Below are 24,085 nucleotides of genomic sequence, written 5' to 3'. Positions count from 1 at the left end.
AATTTAGTTGGAGATTTCCACAATTTGGTTCTACTTTGATCCTTTTTTTGGTTTGAGAAATGAGGGAACTACAGCTAATTTTGTCTCTTTCCTTGTAGGAAAGCAGTGTTCTGTGTTAACCTTAAAAAAACCAAACAAACTAAAAAAATAGAAACAAAATTTATATATATACAAATGCAGTGATACTGAGAGCTCAGTGTTTGAAGCAAGGCTAGAGTCTGACTCAACTCTTATTTACCATGAGGCTGGGGTTTTGTACTGAGAAGGATACCAGTAACACTGACATGATGGAAGACGTTAGGTGGTTGCCCAAATTCTCCATCCTTGTTGATATTAAAAATTTGACTGCAATAGTCCTCGAGAAACCTGAACTAGTTGGACCTGCTTTGGGAAGGGGATTGGTCTATGTTTTCCTAGGCTTCTGAGTTTTTCTTTCAAGTATTATTTGAGTTCCAGCAAATTGTAGAAAATGAGAAACTTCTTACCTTTTGTCTCAAACTGAGACTCATCCTGAATTGCAATGAGTAATCAACCTTCTAATCTCTGTTGTGTCAAAACCAGTAATTGAACAAACCAGTTTATTGTACTACTCATCACTGTAAAGCGTCATTTTTCTCACTTGTTGGTACTATGTGCAGAAGAGCTCATTATTAGAACTTAGTTTATCAGAACCCAAGGCCACTGGGCAGTAGAAGGAGATGTCTTAAATGCTCAGAATGATGTAAAATTGCATCCTCTGTATTTCTTAAGGCAAAATATTAATAAATCACTGTTCTAACATCAAGTTGATGGCATGAATTCTACCATATGGATCTTCTGCATTCATTCAATGCTTTAAACTTCATAAGGGTTGTGAGATAGTGTGAGAGTAAGTAGTTTCATATTAAGAAAAAGGCAAAATAGAAATGCAGTTTAGTCAGAAAGCATGTTGTATCAGTTACCCTAGCAACAAAAGCTGCCATTCAAATGTAGCTATCAGTATTTAACTGTGAAATGGATTAACCAGAAGCCTGTTGCAGTTTCAAAACTAGTCTGCTCTGATAGTATATTGAGCAGCATCTCTGAATGGTGGGACTTGCAGCATGCTGTAGCACAGTGCCAGGCTTAAGTCATGCGCTAGAGAGGACAACACTGCTGTTGCCTTCTCCACACCATGAATTAGGACCGCAGCCCTACATATATTTTAATTTTGGGACCTCTACCTTTCTAACTACCTCTCTTAAGTACTTACAGTGCATCACCCAAACATGAACTCTTCACCCCAAATTCTGTAGCAACCCAATTTGTGTTGTCCTTGCTCCTGTGTCTCTGTGAGGAAGGGGTAGTTCTCCAGGCCCCCTGTAGGCTGTGTTCCTTCAGCAGATTCCTGAGGTGAACAGGCTTGGATGCTTCCTGGTGGTAACTGCCTCTGGAGGTGTGTTAACTCAGCTGTCATAGAAGTTAAACCACTGCTTTTAATGTCATTGCTATGCAGGTATGAGTGAGTCAGGAAGAAGGAACTACTAATTCATATAAGGATATAGTTGGCTTATAACTGAAGCCCTGTTTCTCTTTTTCTCAGTCTTGTATTCTTCAAAGATTGGTGGAGATGTTGTGACAGAAGAAATTCAGATGGTGTTTCTTGGTTTAAATGTCCAGAGCATAAGAGCAAGGAGACAGTGCATGTATGTAAACAGAATATGATATTTTTTTTAAAGGGTTTTCTTGATTCTGGTTTATCTGGACAAGATTTGACAGTGTATTCTAGGAAAATCCTTAATTATCTGCAGCAAAATCAAAATACTCTGCAAAAATTGAGGCTGGTGCTGTTTATTCATCTAAGTGTGTATAACTATTTTGTTATCAGTTATCCTATGTTAATTTCTCATTTTAGTTTAACCTATCCAAGTGCAAATGTTGTACTTTTGAAACATGGAGTACTTGGCATAAAGGTACCATGGGTTTTACCATTGGGCACTTGATTCTTTCAGTAAATAGGATACAGGCAACTTCTGGAGTAATTGTTAAGTATATTTTTTAAAAAAATCGAAGTAGGTAGTGTGAGGCTATGAAATATGACAAAATAAAAATAAGATGATGAGCACCATTTGCTGGTTCTCAATTCCAGTGGATGTTGTGCAGTTAATTTGTTTCACAGTGACCTGGGGTGGGGCAAGGTCTCCCTTGATTGTGTGATGCAGAAAGAATCTGGGAATGTCCGTTAAGTATTTAGTTAGGATTGAGTTAATAGATCAGATTAAGTTCCCTAACAAGCATAATGAGGAAGCTTGGGGTAGAAGAACTTAGAAGTGCTATCAAAATGCTTAACTCTGCAAGTATCTGTACTTTAAAAAAAATTTTAGAAGTTAAATACATTTCCCATGTCAGATGTGTATCATCAGTCAAATAATGATGTTTTATGTGTATTCCTATAACTGATTACTAAATTTTAAAAGTTAATCAAGTACAGAAGGTTATAATAAATATTGAAATTAAAACCCGGTCCCTCTACCTTGCAGAACCTGTTACGATGTTGTTTAGCATGACTCAGTAATGCCCATTCTTGCTGAACAAGTATCTTATCAGAGTGAAGCACTTGTTCTTCACGAAAATGCGGTGAGGAGGTAATTTGACATGATCATTCCATTGCAGGACAAGAATAACTAGACAACTGGGGTTATTTTAGACTTGTGCTAAGCATAAGTACTGTGTGAGGCTAAAGAAGAACTGGGTGCAAAAATCATCAAATGGGGTAGAACTGACTGTAGACTGCTTCATTTTGTTGATCAAAATCTTTTAAAACTGTTACTTCCTTTGTAGTATCAGGATTGCCCTCATTTTATTATATCAGTGTTGGTGAAATGAAGCAATAGCTTTGAAGTTTGTAATCGAGTTATCACCTATTGGCTCTGCTTGTTAATTCCTTTCTCATCTCCTGCAGTATCGAGCCTTGGCCTGTGCTTTCCCGGAGCAGGAATTCAATTTTCCACTCTTAGTTGAGACTTGGAATTTGGATGGTATCTCACTATGCTAGCAGAGTCATTGGAGACTCAGATTATCCAGGAGAGTCTGTTTGGGAAAGGATGCCTGGGGGTAAAAGCTACTCAGCCTCCTCAAACTGCATTGTTCACAGAATCTGCAAGAAAGCCAGATTGAGAGATGTGGGTTAGCATGGTATGGAAGGAGATCCTTCAGTGCTTTTGGCACACCTTTTCTGCTGCAGTTGTCTTGTATGTTTAATCCCTTACTTGCGGGCTGTTCCTTTCTTTTACTCTGTATGTCAGCAACTCTGTTTTTACCCGTCTTTTCTCCCTAAGTGTCCTGCAATGGTTATTCCATATGATCAATACTTTCTAGCAGTTATAAATTCAGTGACTGTTCTTGTGGGGATGATCTCTGTCTTAGTTACTGTATTCTTGTTTTGGTATCTTTGCTTTGTCTTAATAACAATCAATCTGTGGTGATAATCATACACGTAAATGTAACATTAATTTAAGAACTGGTATGTACCCTGGCAGAACACTAATGGGAATTTCAGTTTTAATTTAAGAAATTTACTTACAGTTACCATTAACAGATCAATTATTTCTAAGAATACACCAAACATTCAACATATTTGTAATCTTGGTGCTTACTTGTATGTAATACCTTCAGAGTAAGTTTTATCAAGCCAGTGGAATTTAATCTGTACTTTAACCGAAGTGACTGGCTGAAGTTACTGGTTTTTTTACTGTATTGTGAGAAGTATTTCGATCCAAAAGCTCTGTTTTCAGAAGATAGAAATATGGATGGTTACATGTATAACTATAGGTAGGAAGGTGATACGTATTCTCCCAGCTAATTGTAGACAGCTGATCTCTTCTGGTCTTTGTTCAAGTGCGTGATCCAGTGTAGGCAAAATCTTTAGGGAATTTAGCTAGAAATATTTTTACTGTGCAACTGAGAGCTACAGTGAGAAGACTTTTTTTTTTTTTAAATATGACCAAATTCTTTCACAAAATTCTCACAAAAAAATTCCTGAAGGCACAACCAACTTCAATAAGAACACAAATACATATTCTTGTTTACAAAAGCTATATTCTGTCAAAGATCAAATCTCTTCTCCGAAGTATAGTGAGATTATGGGACTTTTTCGGTAAAAGGTCTAAGGAAAGAGTAATTTGTTTGTTTATTTATTTATTTATTTTATTATTAAGATAACAATTACATTCTGTTTTCCTTCTGCCCCTTTCTTCAAGCACTACAGTGGGAAATGGATTTGTCTATGATTTTCCTAAAGGGGCAGGTCAAAAGACAACTCATGGTTTGAGCATCATTTAATGGAATATGAGATATATCTGTAGTAGTAGGTAATAATTTGAGCTGTCTATAATATGTGCTATTTATCCATGAGTATCTGTGTGTACAGTGTCATGTATACCTTTTGCTTAGTACACTTTTTAATGAAGTTGTTTGCAGTCCTTCAAGGGAGGTGAAGGAAGCTCTATAGTCAAAGACTAAGCAGAGAGAGGAATCATTAGCAGCCATGCTCAGAATAATTTTTCTTCTACATTTCAGTAAGCTTCTTACCGAGCTATTCAGCAGTAGAAAATAAAGCTGTGGAATCTACATTACAGGGCAGAAACTAACTAGTAATTACATGGGACTGTAAAGATGAGTAAGTTAAAACCTGTGTTCCGTGCAGGGTATAGCTGTAGAAAGACAAACCCATGTTTGTATCTTAAGAAATAAAATACTTCTAAGAGTCCAGCATTTTGGTTTTAGATTGGGGGGGAAGGGGGGTGGATTACATTTTGTATTGTCCATGGGAGACTTTGGTACTTTGCACCATTGTAGTGAAAAGATCAAAGAATGAAAAGATTTTCATTTTTTAATTGGCTTAAACTAAATCTGCATAACAGTTTTGTGGTAAAACAGTGTATTACTTTCTGTGGTTTTCACTGCTGCTTTGTTGATCTTGGTTTTTTTAAAGATATTTCTCTATTGGTTTTGTGTTCTACGCTGTGTACTTTAATATGTTACTGTTTTTTTTAAATTATTTCTATAAATTTATATATTCTTTTTTAAACAGTACATCCTTATTCAAATATGCCTTGCTGCAGTTCTGGATAAGGGAGCTATGTGTGCAGCATGAAATCCTGCCTAGGTTTTTTTATTCTGCATGTCAGAACATTGACATCTTGGAGGAAATAGCAGCATTTCAGGTACTGTCTTGGCACCAGACATCAGCAGCTCCTGGGGAGTTCCTTCAGGCATTGTATTACAGGCTTGTCCAGAGAAAGACGTTACTGAGCAGCTGATCCCAGTTCCTGCCAGCTCCGAATGGTGTCTGTGTTTCCCCTTCAGATATGAAAGGTTGCTTCTTTGTATCATAATTCAGTCACAACTGCAGATCCAAGTAGTAAAAGTGACCTCTCCCTCTTGCTTTTTTAGCTGTACCTAAAATACACTGTTTAGAGAGAGATGTAAAAAAAAAAAAAATGGAACTTTATTTGCTATCAGTAGATCTTTTTAAAAATTGTTCTTTTAGAGAACTTCCGCAGTTATGCTGATAAACCCTGTATTTGGAACACTAGGATACTGATTTTTTTTTAGTGCAGTTTTTAATGTAGTCTTTCTTGTTGAGCATAGTGAATTAAAAGATGTAAAAGAATGCAGTTTGTCTGACTCTTTCCAGGTAAGTGGAAGAAAACCAGCAGAGTTGTATGTGGAATTAAGTAGTTTTCTCTTTCTTTCTGTACCTCTGGTTTGAGTATTTTGTTTGTTTGGGGTTTTTTGTAAACAAACCAAAACCAAAACAACAACAAAAAAACCCCTACCCAACTATTATAGGTGTAAGTTACCTTATATGTGTATTTGGTTGCTTGCAATTTTCTGGGGGAAAAAATCCATAGATTTTAATAGCTCTAAATATTTTTATTAGTAAAGAAGTTATGTATGAAATAAAGTTTCATTATTGCTAACTGGGAAAAATAGCAATTTTGTAGTTGGTTTCTCAGCATAATAGGTGCAAGTTAACTCAATTTCTTTTTTATTATTATTTAATATATTTTAAAAATCTCCTTTTGAGTGGCCTATCTGTAAAGACAACAATTTGGAGTAATTTTTGGGACTCTGAAGATGCTTGTATTTGATAGCTTACATGAAATAGACTTGTGACATGGATCCAGTCTGTGTGGATAAGAGTTTATTACACTTGGTTTTGATAGTACAGAGTATTATCTAAGGTAACCCTGTCATTGTTCCCTCTGTTTGCTTATGTAGTTTGCAGTTCATTAATAAATTGCTAGAAACATTGAAAATGTGACTCAGCTAGCTGGTTGTAAATAATTTAATTTTCTTAATGTATTTATAATTTATGGAGCCATATTGGCAGTTGTAGCAACACTTTGACGGCTTTCTCTGCATTAGCAGTCCACTTCATAGGTATGATCAAGATTTGCAGAGCAGCTGATCATCCAGCACAGGAGGTGAAGGCTGCTAAATTCCCTCTGGGAGAGTTGCCAGTGTTTGCTTTTCTGGCAGGCCAGTCCCAGAGCACAGGCACAGTAGCCAGCGAACTAGCTGTGGATCAACAGCTGGGGAAGAAGATTCTGCTTCCAAACTGCTTGGAGCTTCCTTGGTTGTCAGGCCTCAGCTGGAAGGCTGTGTCCACCCTGCAGGCAGGGGGTGGAAGCAACCCTCCTGTGCACCAGGCAGCCCCAGGAGAGCTGCATCAGCACAGATGACTTCCAGCACACCTCTAGCAGTAGCAGTCCAGATGAGGCTGCTCCTTATGTCTGGCTACGTGCATTTTGTACACTACCTCATCTTGAAAAGCAAATCCAGTGTTTCCTTGCTATTTTAGTATCTCCGCTTTCTGGAGAGGTTCTGCAGATGGCACAAGGTTTTAATCCAGGTGCCATTCATACTATGCGACAAAGGCAACAAGGAAAGACCATTAGAGCAATGACCCCTGGATGTTAGATACAATCCAAGTCTTCCTTTTTTCCCTTTTCCAGTTGCTAAACCAGCATTCTGCAATCTGAGCTGGAAACTTCTGCAAAGCTGCATGGATTTATTTGGTTGACCCAGGCTCTGCAATCCCTCACAAGGTGTTGGGACTTTACTAGTAGTTAATGTGATACTCCATCCGAACTCCTTCTCTGCACTGCATTGCTGGGTCAACAAAGGAATGACACTTGTATCTATGTATATAATTGCTTTGTTTCACACTGGAGTGCAAGTTCCTCAGGAGGCTGGTCATGGGCAATACTCTCCATCTTTTCCTTAAGTACTTTGGGTGGCAAGCTCTTTCCTTCCTAAGAGCTTGTATCAGTAGTTGTCTACTAAATGTCAGTAAAAAAAAATCATAAGGAAGATGAATATGGTGAAAAGAGTTTATTCTGAGTAAGGCAATCGATGGAGACAGGAGTGAGGAGGCGCTGATTCCCACCCTAGCTGCACTGCTTGTGCTAGGAGCATGGATGGAGTGTGTGGCAGATGAGGGACTCTCATATCCCAGGTCTGAAGAGAATAAGCTTGTCCCAGGAAGGTTTGCTGTCAAGAACAGTTTTCTGTGTGGGTTCAGTAGTATAGTTTGCCTTTTTTGTCAAACAAAGCAACTTAACTGCATTAAAATATGAGTACATGCTACTCCTGGCTTCTAGGGGCGGCACCTTCAACTTTGTTGGTGATACAAACAGTAAGGGCAGCACAAAGTCTGGATCTGTTCATCTTTTCCTTGCTTGGTGTTCTGGGATAAATGATGTGCATGTACTACCTTAACTGTAATGATTGCTGTGTGACTCATGTTGTTCATTGCTGTTGCCATGGCTGTTAGAGCTACCTTGTGAGATTTTATATGAATATTTTTTTTATAGAATTGAAGTCATGGTGTTAACAAGTGTTTGGGATCTTTACATCATGAGCTGTTTTTAAAGGCAAAGTTTTTTTAAAAAAACAACTGTGTCTGGAAATTGTTCTGATTCATGGGAAATATTGCTTAATGCTTAGAATGCTGAGGCTGTTCTTATCATGAAGCAGAAACAGATCTGTTTAGCTGTAGGCACTGCTACAAAGTGCCATCGTTTTCTTATTCAGTTGCAAGAATCTAATGGTAATACTGATAGTCATCCTCTTTTTTTGTTGTTGTTGTTTATTGGGGAGGTTGTTTGTTTTTTAATTATTACAGACTGTGAAATAACCATTGTCTTTCAATACATAACAACAGGAGGAACATGCCTCCTCTTTTAACAGAGGCTTTAATTTATTTATCAATGCATGTTTATTTTAAATCTAGTTGTGCATATATAGCTGCATCTGCATAACATAATCAGTTTACTAGAAGAAAAATATTTTCTATCATGTTGGGTTTTTTCTTGATTAGTGTAACTGTGTCTTCTTCCTGGATTATGACTGTAAAAATAATAAACTTCCATGTATTAATGCAGCATTTTCTTGATGATGAAGGTTGTTTACCAGCCAGCCTCAGTTTTTATTTCCAGTACAAATACCATTGATCAGATGGAGTTTTGTTTTCGCTAGCGTGACAAATTTAAGAGATCTGTTTAGCTCTGTTAGAAGTGAGGTAATGTTTGAATCATTAAAATTGCTTATTCTTTCCATTTCCAGTTCTTAATTTTTGGTGTTAATTTTGTCACAGAAGTTAATTTGTAATAAGAATTTTTTAATTAATGTCCCTGTGCTTTGTATTGTGTTCTTAAGCATGTTACATGTGTACAAACATTTGTCTTCCATTCAAAAACTGACAACCAGACAAAAACTTCTAGCAGTTATAGTTTTGTTCTTTGCATGTGTGCAGCTGTGTTCAGAAATGATACATAAGACAGTGATCTTACGATTTGCAAACTGATTAGGTATTGCTCCTTCTCTTTGTAGAGTGCTCACTTGGCCATGATCGATACTCTTATGATGGCATACACTGTAGAGATGGTCAGCGTTGAGAAAGTGATTGCATGCACACAGCAGTATTCATCCTTCTTCCAAGCTACAGATGTACCTTATGACATTGAGGATGCTATTATGTACTGGATAAACAAGGTACGAGTACTGGAAAAGCAAGCTATGATTTTCTTTGTAGTCTATATGATTTGATTAGAGGTAGGTGGGTAGAAGCTGTATGTATGTAGGTATATCAAGACTGTGTGATACAGACTGTTTCTTCATCTGCTGTATATGGATGATAAAAAGCAAAGTTTGCAGAAACAAGTTAAAACATGTTATGTGAGCCAAATAAATGGGAAGTCTAAATAAAATACTATAATATACATTACATACGACATCTTAGCAGTCACTGACACACTGGGATGTCATGACAGCTGCTTGAGGGTCTCTTTTTGGCTCTTTAAGCACTGTCGTCTCATTGTGTAATTTATCATGACTTAAAACCAGTGTATTCTTTTGTATTTAAAGACATTTTGCTTGAAGTGGTCTACCTTCACTGCATAATCAAATCAAGTACCAAGGATAGGCTGTTAATCAAATGCAATCGAGCATAATAAGGGGCAAGTTAGTTTGTACAATGTAAAGCTAACAGCTAGTGACTTCATGTCATGGTTTAACTGTGGCTGGCAACTAAGTGCCACACAGCCAGTCGCCTGCTCCCCTCGCCCCCACAGCAGAATGGGGAGGAGAATTGCGGAAAAAAGGCAAAACTCATAGGTTGAGATGATAATGTCATAACTGAAATAAGATTTATTACTAATAATAATTGTAATGAAAAGGAAAGAGAGAGAAGAATAAAACCCAAGGGAAAGAAAACAGCAAGTGATGCACCACACATTTGCTCATCACCTGCTGACCAATGCCCAGCCTGTCCCCCGACAGTGATCAGCAGCTCCTGGCCAACTCCACTCAGTTTATGTACTAAGCATGACATCCTATGGTATGGAATGTCCCTTTGGCAAGTTCAGGTCAGCCGTCCTGGCTCTTCCTCCTCCTGGCTTCTTGTGCATCTGCTCAACGGCAGAGCATGGGAAACATGAAAAGTCCTTGGTTTAGAGTAAGCACTACTCAGCAACAACTAAAATATCAGTGTGTTATCCTTATTCTCACACTAAATTCAAAACACAGCATTGTGCCAGCTACTAAGACAAAAATTAACTCTATCCCAGCTGAAACCAGGACACCCCAGACTGCATCTGAAACTGACATTTGCTGGTTTGGCCTCAGGGCTACAGTCTGAAATACTTGTTTAATCTTTTCAGTTAACTTGGTGTTAGTGACATATAGACCTTTTGAAAACTTACAAATTATATGACTTGTTTCTTAGAACAGACCACTGAATGAACTGTTATGTCTCTAGGTAAATGAACATTTGAAAGACATAATGGAACAGGAACAAAAATTGAAAGAGCATCACAGTGCAGAATCTGCAGGAGGTCAAAAGGTAGGTGTAGAAGTTAAATGTATATTCTTGTTTAAAATATTTTATCTATAAAAAAAGTACTGCATATAGTACATATACATAAATATATATTTGCAGGCATTGAACTTTCTAACTGCTTGTTAAAGAAAGCAAACTTTTCAGTATTCCATCATGTTGTTAGTTTTATCATTTCCATGAAGATACCCGTTTAACTGTAACACTAATAGAGCTGCACTTTTTATTCCCAGTTGTCCTTTTTGACAAATAAATCTTTGATAGCAGGATAGCATCTGTTATGTTAGTCCTAAGAATTTATTTAGATTAATACATACTTTTACATTAATTAAAACTGTAGTCAGATGTGATATGAAGGAGACCACCATATTATTATTCATTACTTTTAATGTTTTTCCCTTGTGAACTGCATGCATCTCAAAAGAGAAATCTGTATGTGGCATCATGGGAAGCATTACTTTGGCTATGTTCCAAAATACTGGTTGATTACAGGTTTCATTATATATGCAATAAAACCAGATTATGTTTGATTCCCTTTCCTAACAGGATTTTTTTCCCTTTGTTTGTGGAGCTCGGTTAATTAAGTAGCATTATACACATCAAAACACAGAAGTGTAGTGTACAGTTCCAGAGTATGTAAAATTGCTTGCTTCAGAATGAGATCGCTTATCCTACTGTGATACAATTATTATTGCAGAATTGGTAATCAGTTTGAACACCCTTTGGTATTATCCCTGCGCGTGAATGCAGAGCAGACTTCCTAGCTACTGCAAGGCTGTAATCCCGGTTCCCCTCCTGCTCTGTTTTCACTTAAGCAGCGATCTCCTTTTCAATGCTGCACTGAAGGAGTCGTGGATTACTTGACTAGATTAGAAGTTCAGCTTCAAAATGCATGAATGCAATCAACGTCCTTGCACTTGTGGTTTGTTTTTGAATATAAGGAATGATGAAGGCTAACTAGTAAGCATGTGACTCAGCAAAAGAGAATGGTATTTTTTTACAATATGCATATATCCCGATACGGAAAATTTAATCTGTGTTCAATAGCGATAATAGCATAGAAATCTGGAGAATAAGATATCCTTGACAAGTTCATTTCTAAAAATTAGATAAAAGAAAAGTCAATGGGGGGCAGGGAGGTAACCTATGAGCCTCTGTCCTCTAGTGATTGTTCTTTTTCCTGAAAATAGTAGCAGGAAGTTGTGTGTGTTTTTCAGGTCACTTTTAAAGATGAGAATAATTTTTAAAATCCAAAGTGCATGAGACTCATAATATAGTAAACAAAGATATATCAAAGAGAACATTACTATCAGAGCAATGCCATAAAATTATCTGTATTTGTGAAAATTCAGTAATGTTTATTTTACACTTATATTATAGTTTCCATTTTATCTTAGGAATAGCAAGATAAAAATTTTAGTTTATAATTTCTCTTTAGTGTCAGCATTCTTGAGTCGACTGTTGATAGACTTGTGTAGTCGAACTGAGGCCATAAATGAACCCAGTGGAATAAAACACATGCAAAAATGGTATATACATTTGTGGTGTTCTTCATATGAATTGTGAAGCTATAACACAATCAGAGCCCCGTTCTGTTGACCAATGTACAAATGCATTTGCAAAAAAGCAAAATCATGCTACAGTTGCCATATCACGGAAAAAATTGTCATTAAGGTCTCCTCTTCTACACACTGAATTTTTGTTACTATTATCCTGGGTATATGTTATGCTATTTGCCTTAGCATGGGATTCAGCTGTATGAATTACATTGTCAAATAAGGTATTCCATGCTAGAGGGTTGTATTAGCACAGCTTTATTAGCCAAAATCTCAGCATGGGCAAAACCTCAGGCTCCAGTTGACACCTAGATGACTCTTCTGACAGTAAATTTATTGCAGGTCATAGTTGAAAAAAAAAAGCTATTAGGAAGTTGGCAGTCCTTCACATTGAATTACATGAGAAAATGAGGATAAAACTGCTTGGATAATGAGTCAAACATCATTTGTGCATTAAATTTTCAGCAAATACAATGATGAAATGGAATCTGCTTCAAGAAAAGTCTAGAACACGAAATACTTAGTCAACTCTATTTTGAAGTATTTAAAGAATTTTAATTACTGAACTTTCTTTTGCATGCAGGGAGGGCAGCAACATATTTTCAACTCATTTCAGTTATTTAACTCCAGGTTTTCTTTGAGAAACACTGATCTATTCTAATTTACTACTCTGAAATTTCAGACAATCTTTTTGGCCTATGCCTCACAGAATTTCCCAAATTTCCACTTAGTTTTGCTAAAGCTAATGGTGATTGCACACATGGAAGCATCTGAGATTTAGAAACACATTAAGCACCTTAACTAAAACCTGTACATCTTAACTATGGGTCATACTGAATGCTAGCTTTCCGAAGAAAACTATAATGCAGGTCCATTGGATGGATCAATTGTATGAAATCAGTTTGGTCAGTTTTAACAGTAGATTCTGTGAAATTATGATGTGGCTTCTGTCAAGCATCTCCTAGTATTTATTCCCAGATAAAACCCAGGTGTTTTACCCTGATTATCTGTCTCCATATTGCATCAGTCCGTGTATTCCTGGTTTTACAGCACAGAACCAGTGACACATCCTGTTACTTTATGGCATTGACCCTATCTCGCATATCTCAGCAAAGCTGTGAAATAACTGTAGCTAAATTCATATAGCAGGCTTGGGTATTGTTGATAGATATATATATATATATATAAAAAAATTTTTATCCTAATACTAATTAGTGTGATTTTTCTTTCCCCCCACCCCCATTTCATGCTATGCCTAGGTTTAGTTGTTAGTATCAGTAGAATTAAAAAATGACGGAGAGGGGATTGATTTCTGCCTTCGGTATTATTACATGGTTTTGCATTTTGATGGAAAAATTACTTCTGTATACTTACTAGGTATAGCATTTTCTACGCTCATATTACAGTTGTAGCTTAAATTTCAGTATCTGAATTCAATTGTTCTGTTCTCTTTCTTTGATATTTTTAAAATCCTGACTGCTGCTTCTATTTGTATTTTAAAACTTAGCATGAAGGGGAACCAGTATGTTCCATTGTGTGTCTTTTCTGTCTTCCACCATCCTTTTCAGGTTGGGCCTCTGTTTTGTAATTTAGTTAGCTGTTCAAATGGTGATCATTCCATTCTAAATTCTAAGAAACTTTGCGATCTCCCTTCTGCTGTAGCCAAACACCTTTGGAAATTTAAATTTCAGAGTTCCTAAGGTGTGGTCAGGTTTTGAACCTGGGCTAAATTTAAATTAAGAATTCCCCTTCTACTGATTTAGAGAGATGGCCAAACATGGGAAGAGTAGATCATTCCCGTCATTAGGGGGGCAGCTTTTCGTTGGGTTTAATTTCTGGCCACAAAGCAGCAAAGCTAATGAATAGACTTTTTAATTATTCACTAATTTCTTACCATGATAAATTTATCAGTTGTAAAAAATAATTTCAGCATAATCCTCAAGCCTGCTAAATTAGTACCTTACTGTTCTAGATCTACAGTGAACCTTTCTGCAATAAAGAGTAAATCTCTACATTTCTAAAAATTGTAAGTGTCATATACACAGATTAATAAATGAGACAACTGATAAAATATACCTGTTTTCTATTTCTGGACAGATAAAACCAGTATTAACAGATTATGAGATTGTTTTTGTTTTCCTTCGCTATCATCTGCTGCTAGCTTCCTGTGGAAGATAAGAGAGGAAGGAGTATCTATGATTTTTAGTTCCAGGTAGTCCTCTGTGGATCTTGATCAGCCGGTGATTTGTGGTAACCTCATCTTTTTCTGGTAGAGTCTCTGCATCTTCTTTCAGAATTAGGATTTCAATTCTGTAGTGAATAGCTTTGGTTTTCAGGCTTCCATTGAATAATACGTAGTGAATGTACGGTTGCACTGGTTGAACTACTAATTTTCCAGGTAGTTGAAGCTTTCTCAAAAACTTTTTATTTTTTTCTGTCTGCTTTTGTGATTTAGGCTCAGTCAGTCTTAACATATTTAAGCCACACCATGGCAAATCCTATGAGAGAAACAAATGTAGGAGTATTCATCCAAAGACCTGAATTCTTTAAACATTTTTGGAATATCAGTTTAAACAGTGCAACTTTTTGCGTGAAGGTAAAACACTAACGACATAGTTCCACTTTCAATTTAATGTGTCATAGATCCACACTGCTAGCAAAAGCTAACCTGTCAAGAAGAACGGCATGCAGCAGGGTCAGCTTCTTGTTCCAATTAATGCACAGCTGCATGAACACAAATGATAGTGGAAGGAAGACAGCAGAAAGAAATATTTCATGAAAGGCATAACTACCATTTTTTGGTACCATAGGATGAATTTATACTGTGTTAATTTTATCACAGTAATTTTTAAAACTTTTTGTTAGGGGGGGATTAAACAATCTTCTTGTAAAATGGTGGGTCCACAACCTGAGGGACTGTTTTGTTCTTTTGGGTTTTTTGGTTGTGTGAGGTGTTGTGGTTTGGGGTTTTTTTGTTGTTGGTAGTGGGGTTTTTTTTTAAACATTGGAAGAAGTCACTGAGGATTCTCTGTTCAGTTTGTTTTATAGTGACTGATTTTTAATACGTTTCATGGGAAAAAAAGCTATTCCTGTTGATATGAAGTGCCAGTTCAACAGCCTTTGAATTCCCATTTTGTTGTCCAAGTAATTTTAGATTTTTTTCTCTTTTTTTTCTTGTAAGTGCCTTTACAAAGTGTATATTTATAAATCTTACAGTATGCTTGAATTTAAACTTGATTATCTTCAGTCTTTCAGCCTCTTGAGGCATATTCATAGCTGTCTCAACCATAGTTTCAGCCAAATGGACAAATGAAAATACTTATTGAATTGCTAGTTTTGAGTTCAGTTTGTACTGTTACAGAGAGCTAGTCTTTGGAATTGAAACAAACGTGTGCTTTTTTCCAAAGAATATTTATTCAGCCTATCATTAAATACATAGTGATGGACTTTTTGAGTCCAAATCTGAAATACACTTCAGCTTCATAAATCAGAGAAGAATGTTCCTATCAACAGTAAGTAGAATGGTAGGCAGCCCAAGTTGAAAAGTAAGATCATTTGTTTTCAAATTCATGTACTTTTCCATACATTGACTATATTTCAGTGAGATGAAGAGAAACTGAATCCTATAGAAAGTGCTTTAATTGGGTGTGACTGTAATGTCTAGAGCCACACATGAACATGCATCTCATTGTTTCTTTTAAGTGGCTTTTGAATTCTCCATTGTAACAGTCCACTTAAATGGTGAAGAATGTTGAGAATAGTCATGTTACTAATGCGTGCCCTTTCGTGTACAATAGCCTTTTTACATAAATAAAAGCTTTATTTCATTACTACAATTATTGTAAGGGTTTTATTGAAGTGCAGTATTTTAACAACTACATAAATTAGTAAGCTTCCATAGCAGTGTTTTCCATAATAATTTTAAAACTACTTTTTCACCATTTCCAGAAAATACTTCTCTTCATAAAAAAAAAAAATAAATAATCCTGCACTTTGGTAATTGGTTTGAATATTACTTTTTTTTAATTTCTACAATGAAATCAATAGTGGTGAAAATTTCTGTATTTATAATACTACTACACAATGTTTTTTGTCTTAATAGAAGTACATCACCAGACTGATGTATAGAGTTAGAGAAAAAATTCACTGACTGTACTTAGGGGTTAAGCTTCTAGGTCAAATTTTGCATTTGTAAAATTTTTTCTTTGTAATTTGACATTGTATTTTTTGATCACATATGAGTTTAGAATTGTATGTATCAGTACTGGTAATTTCTCTGCCAGTAACCAAAACTTCATGTACATTTCAGGTCACTGCACATCATGCAGCTGATGCTTATGTGATTTGTCATTGCAAAATGTAGCTGCCTGCACCTCTTGTTGTTCTGAAATCTGTCATATGATTGTTTAAAAATATTGTTGAATGTTGTAAACATAACTGTTTGGCTTGAAGTAACTAATGCAAACTTCACTGCAATTGTTGTGCTTGACTACAGTGTGTTTATACCTTTTTTTCATTGCTTTAGCTTCCCTGCTGCCCCATATGTGCTGCTGGAGTTCATTTTGATACTTGAGGTATCAAGACTTCAAATCTCAAATTAATTCTTCAGTCGGATTGCATATGTAGGGTATAATTAGATGTGTGAAAGCATTAAGTAAAACTGCATTGATCTGACAATCTTATCTGTTCATGTGGGAAAATCATGTTGATTTACAAAGACCGCAGACATATTTCTCCAGTGTTATTTCTGCTAATTAGTTCAATACGCAGAGGTTACAGTGCACTAATGCTTAACATTAAATTAAAATTCACTGTTATACAAAACTGAGAATGTTAAAGTAAATGGCTTTGTAAAAGTAATTTATGAAATCTGATAAATTGTTCCTTTTTTTTCTTTGCTTTTTGCTTTTATTCTTTTTTCCTACTGCTTCCTCTGAAGTCTCCTACCAAATGGTTTTGGAAACTGGTTCCTGTAAGTTTGCCCAACTGCTTCACTTTGATCAAGTAGCTTATTTTGAGAATGGCTTTGTCCATGTCATGCTGGTCTAATCATTCATTTCATTTATCTGTACAAGATAATTTTATAAGAGCTTGCTCTGCCTCTGCAACGGTGCGCCTAATACAGAAGCTTATTTTGCAAGGTAATCTGTGCAAAATAAATGTAAGGTATGATGTTAGATAAGTAGCTTCTTTTCAAGCAGTCAGGTTCTCTTTGGTTTTGTGTAAGACAGTGCTACCTGTTTTTTAATACCAAATGATCAGGTTTTTTGCAAACTACTTTTTCATAAGCTTTTAGTAAATATGTTATTTGATACTGACTCTTTCAAAAAGGGACTTGCAGAAATTGATGTTATATGGAATCTGAAATTTTCTTATTTAACAACCATTTGTCTAGAATTCCCTAATTTTTCAGCTGCTTTAAGACTGCTGTTAATCTCTCCCCACACAAAGTAACCCAAAGCAGTCTACTTCTAGTGAGACTATCATTTCACTAAAAGCAATGAAAAGTAACTGTTCAGGCCTGCAATAATAATAAAGTTTGTTTTCTCTGTGCTGTGTCGCCTTGGGATTATCATTGCTTTCCTCTGTCATATATTAATTCACCTCTGAAGTGCACTCAAGTTGTTTATTCTACAACAGGTTTGGCTGGGAATGAAATAGTCAGCTGTTTATGTATATGCAGAATTGCATACTTTGGGTCTGAATTCCAAAGAACTAATTCTGATGTACGTTTGATCTAAGAATTACCAAATAACTGATCTAGCAGTCCTTCAGATGCATGTTGTCATAAATAGTGAAAGATTGTTCACACATTGCAAAGACAATTGAAAATAACAATGTAGTTCCATGTAGGCAACAAGAGAAATTACTGTTATCTGGAAAACCAGTTTAAAAGTACTGTCTTCAGCAGACTAATCAGTATTCAAATTCATAACAAGTTATGCTATATGGGCAATTTTTCTATAATGCTATCTGTTACAGTTGTGACACACACAAATACACTGCTCTTCACAATATACTCCTTTAATTTTGTTTTGGGACTAAGACAGTGTAATTAAATGGAGGGAATAAAGCAAAAAAAAAAAAAAAAAGAACCATCTGTGATCAGAAGTTTAAGCATGTTTTTGGGCCTCATTTCTACAAAATCAGGTGGCTACTTCAAAGCAGTGACAGAATATGGTTTTGTTCTGTTTTTACCTAAGATGTTAGTTTACAAATTATTTTCTTCCACTGCATAAAAATGATATTAAAATATAAAATGTTCAACATACTGAATTGCTAACTGCATTTTGCCTGCCAGTTTTCCATAAGCAACTTGAACTAGTGGTATTTTTGTTACTTTGAGCTTGTTAGTTTAGTAGCAATACAGTTGACACCCAAGGGCTACTGATAATATTGTGGGAAGGCAGTGGCTCAAGCTGCTCTAACAGTTCAACCCGTCTGCTGATCTCTTCCCTGTACATAGAGCAAGTTTTTCATGCTGAAATGAGTATTCCTGAGTGTACAGGCAGCTGAAAACATACTCTGAGAAGTAAATCTGTAACATGTTATCTACTATGTGGTAAATACGTAAGAGTGTTCATTATTAATGATGAACTCAGAATACACATGAGCACTTATGACAGAGTAGCTGGTGGCTGTTGGTTCATCTTTAGCTGACCTTGTTTATATGCAAGTGTCTTGACTATACCTAGACATAAGTGGAATAAGCTCAAAGATGCTAAATGAGGCTGCTTTAAGATCTCAGAAACAAGATGCCTGCATTAGCATTTATGCTAAAATTAGCACTAGATCTTTATAATAAATGTAGAGGTTCATCTTTTGTATTATTGCATCCATATTCAGTAGCAAACATTGTAACTGATGAGAAGAGTTTCTTCAAATGGAAGTTTATTAAAAATGCATTGCAATTACCAGTGTATTTTGTTTTTCAGTATTTCTTTTATCTTTTCAACCAAATTGAAACATGATGCCTGTTACACTCTCATGAATGTAGCATATCAGGTTATATAACTATTTTTCCTCAAGTAATGTGCTTGGCATTCTCTCTACCATGAATTAAGCCTGTTTTCTAGGTCCACTGTAACGATATGACACAGTTTCCAGCATCTGCAGGCACCGTTGATGAGGCCAGTGAAGGCATCATAAAGTGACAGACTTTCACAGGATTTACTGTGCAGGACCACTGTATTAGCAATTTAAAATATTTTTGAAGACTTCCATAAAAAAGATGCTATTTAAAAGAATATTTAAATTACACAGGGCTTGTTTGGCCATGATGTTAGAGTTCATATGTCTCCTGTATCTTTTATCCTTATTTCATAATTAATTTGTAATACTTCATAGACTTAATTTCAGTCATTTTGAGGAGGAAGTACACGGACATATTAACATGATATTTGAAACACAGTATTTTCATCACAGTGGGTCATTGGATTGCCATAGAGTGAAAAAGGACAAACTTTCACTGCAAGTATAATTGGCCTGTTTCATTAGAAATAGTAGGGAGTATTTCTGACGTTGGGGAAAAGCATATTAGTAATTCATGAATCTGACATGTTTTTGTTTGGAGTTGGTGAATATTTCCCGTGGCATGCAAAAGTTACATTTTCATTTTTATACAGCATACTTGACATACAAATACCAGTACATTTCAGGTATGAAATAGACTAACTCTCAGGGTTTTTTTAAATATTAGTTGGTTGAAGTATAAATTCTGTGGGCCAAATACAAGCCCTTTATTTTTCTAGAACTGATGTGTCTGCTGTAGCCAGATTAGACTCATACTTCTCGGACCAGTTACAGGACACTGACATTCACTAAAGATAAGCCTATGTGATCCTTGACAGAAATCCAGTGACAGTAAGTATAGCCTTTGGGTTAGTCTGTGGTTCCACAGACTTTTTCGCCAGCAAAGCTAGTTTGAACTGTTCCCACCCCACCCATAAGACTTCCAGGCTTGCCCACTTATTCACTGCAGGCACTAAGGAGGAGAGAGATGTAGCTGGATAAATGGTTTTACCACTCGGCCCCTATCAGCAGTTGCTCCAGCACAGCAAAAAGGTGGAGAGTGGGAGACAGGAACTGTCTGTCAGCTTCAGCTTTACTGGGAAGAGTAACATCCACTAGGACTTCTCAGAATTCCTACAGGGAGACTTCCAGTGTAGCGTGTATAGATTAATGATAATAATGTAAAAGTAACTCGGAAACACTCTTGGTATCATAAGTAGTTCTGTGGTATGAAAAAAAGTAATCCTTCAATACTGTTCTAAAAATAAGTCTTAGCAAATAATAAGGAATTAAAATCTATATCACTTTTTTCTACTTCCATTTGTTTTCCCAGGAAGAAATGAAAAGAAATTAAAAGTTACAAATGCCATTTTTTTTAAGCTGCTCTCTTCCCCCCCCCCCCCCCCCCCCCCAAAAAGAAAACCGAAAAAAAAAAACCCCAACCAAAAAAACAACAACCCATGAAAAATATATTCACTGCAGATAAATGCTGTCTTGGTATTCTGAACTGATGATCTCTTTATACACCAAGTTGTTTTTTAAAATGTTTCCTTTTGTAAGTAGGCCACTACATGGTCATAGCACTTACTGCTCTCTGTGTTTGCAACTGCTTATAGTGACACGTGCTAGTAATAAAAATGGAGCTAATCAAATGCAGTTTTCCTTGTTTCCAAATTTGGCATTATGACAGTTAGATGAATGAGATTTTGGGCAAGATTCTTAGGTGTGTTAACTTCGCAGTCACTTGACTTCCCAGTAAACTGAAGTTACACCAGCTAAGGAATTGCCTCATTGTATTTACACAGAGATCACTTCTGATTTTTATAATGTTGAGTGTTGAATGTTAATTAAGATATATAATGTTATTTAATTCCGTGTGCTATACAGAGATCATCAAAACTTGTTAGTTTTGAAGGAAAGGCTCAATATTAGCATTGTAGGTTCCTTTCCTCTTAGATATTTTTTATGCCATTCAAAATGGGGCATAACATGAACAGTCATAAGAAATGTAATACTGAGAATATTCAACTAGTTACTGAATACTGCCTTCTCACTAATAGGGCGTAAAACCCACAGTATGAATGTGTTTCTTCGTGCGTTTCAGAGCCTATGTCTCTAAATTTCCTCATTCTATATTGTAGGCTCGTTACAGGAAGGAGCAGACATTGCTTAAACAGCTGCCCTGCATTCCGTTGGTGGAGAATCTGCTGAAAGATGGTACAGATGGTTGTGCTTTAGCTGCCCTGATCCACTTTTACTGTCCAGATACTGTAAAACTGGAGGGTATGTGTAACGTGTCTCAGCTTGTAAAAGTATGTCCATAAAAGTTTAAATGTCTGTGTTTGATAACTGTGTGAAGGAATTGCTTAAATATGGTATACAAGAGGCATAATTTGAGTGTGGTGGGTTTTATATTAACTTTGTGCCTGTTTATGTTTACATTTAAATAAAAGGAATCAAGGTGTCCTTCCATGCTGTGCTTACTTTTATGTTATGGTACTTATTTAAACATACTAGATACATTGTTACAGATCTGATTGTGGCAACACATTTGCCTTTGTTTCTATGAAACTTCAGACTAGCTGGAAAACTCTTTTTGAAGCTGCATTAAGTGCTTTCTTGTGAATCTGAATGGTTATGGATATAAAAGATGGAAGAGCTTAGAATTAGTCAAGTTCTGTGTGACTGCACTGTATGGCAAATAGTTGCTCTGGGTTCTGAGCTTTTAGTTCACCTGACAGTTACCTATATCATCTATAGAGTAAAAAAAAAAAGTATATGTTGTTGTCATGCTGTTCTATAATAACAGTTGTCTCTGATGACGAGCACCTTCATCTTGTCCTTTTGCTCAGTGGCCTGGTTAAAAGTCGGATCTTCCTCTTGGCAACTAAGAGCCTCCTGTAGTTGTAAAATGTCTTGGCAGCTAACACCCATCATTTTCTGCCTGTGTTCTGTCCATGATACCTTTGATGTCGTGGGAACACTTACACAGAAGCATCCTGAGAAATCCAGGAATACGAACAAGGATATAAAGGTTGCTAAGGACTGAAATCTGGAATTAATATACACAGCTACTTTACAGGAAGTTTCCAGCACAGTAGGCATTGAAGATGAAAGACACTAAGATGCATGCATTCACTATTTTCTTTGGCTTGTGAATTTTGAAAAATAGAACTTTCAATTTACATAAATGTTGCAGCCAAATATATACTATTGTATGCATTTAGGGAAGAGTTGTGTTGAATGGGGGTAACACCTAGTTCCTTCTTACTGTTTTAGCATGGCTGAAAGTACAGACAATCCAAAAGATCTTGTATACTTTGCATGACCACATACATACTTACCAGCAGATTCTTCTGGCATCAGACTTACACGAGACGAGGCACATATCATCTTTGGAACTTCGGTTTTAATGTTCTTGTTAGGTGTCCTGACATCTTCCCTAAAGATTTATGAATGTGCATGTCATTGTCTCAGAAGTAAATTCAAAGGTACTTTAAAAAGACTTTGCTCATCTTCCCTGTATTTAAATAATACACTTTTTGGTGCATGTTAAACTTCACTGAGACTTGGTTCTGCATTTGAACTGAGGAAGGCAGGTAACAAAAAAGCATGGGCTTAAAAATGCATTAATGAAAAGGAAAAAAAATACTATCTAAAGTTCTCTGTACTCTGAAATACATTGTTTCTTCTCAGTAAGACTTCATTTAACTTTAAAATGTAAGTTTTCTTCAAGGAATAAAAGGCTTCTGATATCAGTGAGTCAGGAAATTGGCTGTTGTACAAAATTGTATAATCTTTCATGAATTTATCGTTCTATCTTAAAACTGTCTAGCTCTTTAAAATCTGTACTATTCTTGCCCGCTGTTGCAGAGCTCCATTTTTTCCATGAGTTTGAATCTTATTCTTGTTTTCTACCTAAATGCTTGTAGCCTTTCTGCATGCTTTAGTTGTTCTTCCAGCAGTGCCCTTCGGTTTAAATAGCTTCTTCTAATCTGATGTCTACCTTTTTGATATATTTTCTTCCTCTTGTTTTGCCCAGGCTACTGAACCAAGCCTTTTCAGTCTCCCCTTCTCAAGCAGATTTCCATTCTCATTATTTTCTTCAGTAGTCTTCCTCTGCAACTAGTCCAGTTTTGGTTCATGTTCCTTGATACACGGATGGTCATACCATATCATCCTTGATACACGGATACACAGAAATCCAGACTGGCATCTCATTGCTGCTTTGTACAGTGCTTCTCTGTCACTACTGGAAATCAATTTTCTGATACTTCTAGCATCACATTTGCTTGTTTTCATAGCTGCATGATGCTGAAAGCTCACAAACATCTTTACATTGGCTAATACACGATACCTTCCTACTCTATATCACCTTCAACCAGTTAATCACATCAGAATTTTATTAGATCCAAGTGCATGACTTCACATTTTGCATTATTAAATTTAATCCCATTTCAGTCAGTTCAGTGAAACATTTTTTTCCACTGATTGTTGTCTGTGGGATTGGGATGATGGGATATGTCTTATTTCCTCAGGGTGGAAATCCTTATCTTGCTATCAACGAGGTAGATTCCTTAGACATCTGAAGAAACCTTTTATCCTAAACAAATTCAAACTTATGCTCTGTCATGCGTTGTTGCTTTAGGAATAAAATCTGATGCATGCTCTGGAAGTATATTTATTTTTCTTTTATTCAGTCCTCCTTTTTAAAGGACTGTCTTTTTTTCTAGGAAGTTGTTATTGCTACTTCATTTTCCAAGAAGCAGTCATATAAAGAGAACAGGAGGTTAGCTGGGAGTAAACAGTGTTCAGAGAATACTGTGGAATTACGCTGGCCTGTTCACTGTTACCAGTTCTTTGTCTTTAAATAGCACGTTCAAACAGAGAATGATAATTCATGTATCAGAGGCTTCGGATTCTTGTAAAATCTCATATCAAACATGTAAATCCACAAGAACAAATACATAATATTAGGAAGAAATTGCTGTGAGAGTGATGAGGTGCTGGCCCAGGCTGTCCAGACAGCTGTGGGTGCCCCATCCCTGGCAGGGCTCAAGGCCAGGCTGGATGGGGCTGGGAGCAGCCTGGGCTGGTGGAAGGTGTCCCTGCTTGTGGCAGGGGGTTGGAACTAGGTGATCTTCAATGTCCCTTC

The 24,085-nt window shown here is 36.3% G+C and overlaps 1 protein-coding gene across 2 annotated transcripts in view; it reads left to right on the top strand.

Annotated features, from left to right (window-relative positions):
• The window catches only part of CAMSAP2 (calmodulin regulated spectrin associated protein family member 2), a 90,779-nt gene that overhangs the window by 36,883 nt on the left and 29,811 nt on the right, over nucleotides 1–24,085 (top strand). Inside the window, exons 3-6 of one of the 2 annotated variants that reach the window (XM_027793361.2) lie at nucleotides 8,860–9,021; nucleotides 10,286–10,369; nucleotides 16,859–16,891; nucleotides 21,072–21,213. In XM_027793361.2, the coding sequence (XP_027649162.2) occupies nucleotides 8,860–9,021; nucleotides 10,286–10,369; nucleotides 16,859–16,891; nucleotides 21,072–21,213 (421 nt within the window). The remainder of the gene's footprint in view (nucleotides 1–8,859; nucleotides 9,022–10,285; nucleotides 10,370–16,858; nucleotides 16,892–21,071; nucleotides 21,214–24,085) is intronic. The other variant, XM_005242018.4, reaches the window with a different exon arrangement.

The sequence above is a fragment of the Falco peregrinus genome, chromosome 10 (genome assembly GCF_023634155.1).
Source record: "Falco peregrinus isolate bFalPer1 chromosome 10, bFalPer1.pri, whole genome shotgun sequence".
Classification (NCBI taxonomy): Eukaryota; Metazoa; Chordata; class Aves; order Falconiformes; family Falconidae; genus Falco; species Falco peregrinus.
This window is presented reverse-complemented; position numbering and strand designations above follow the sequence as displayed.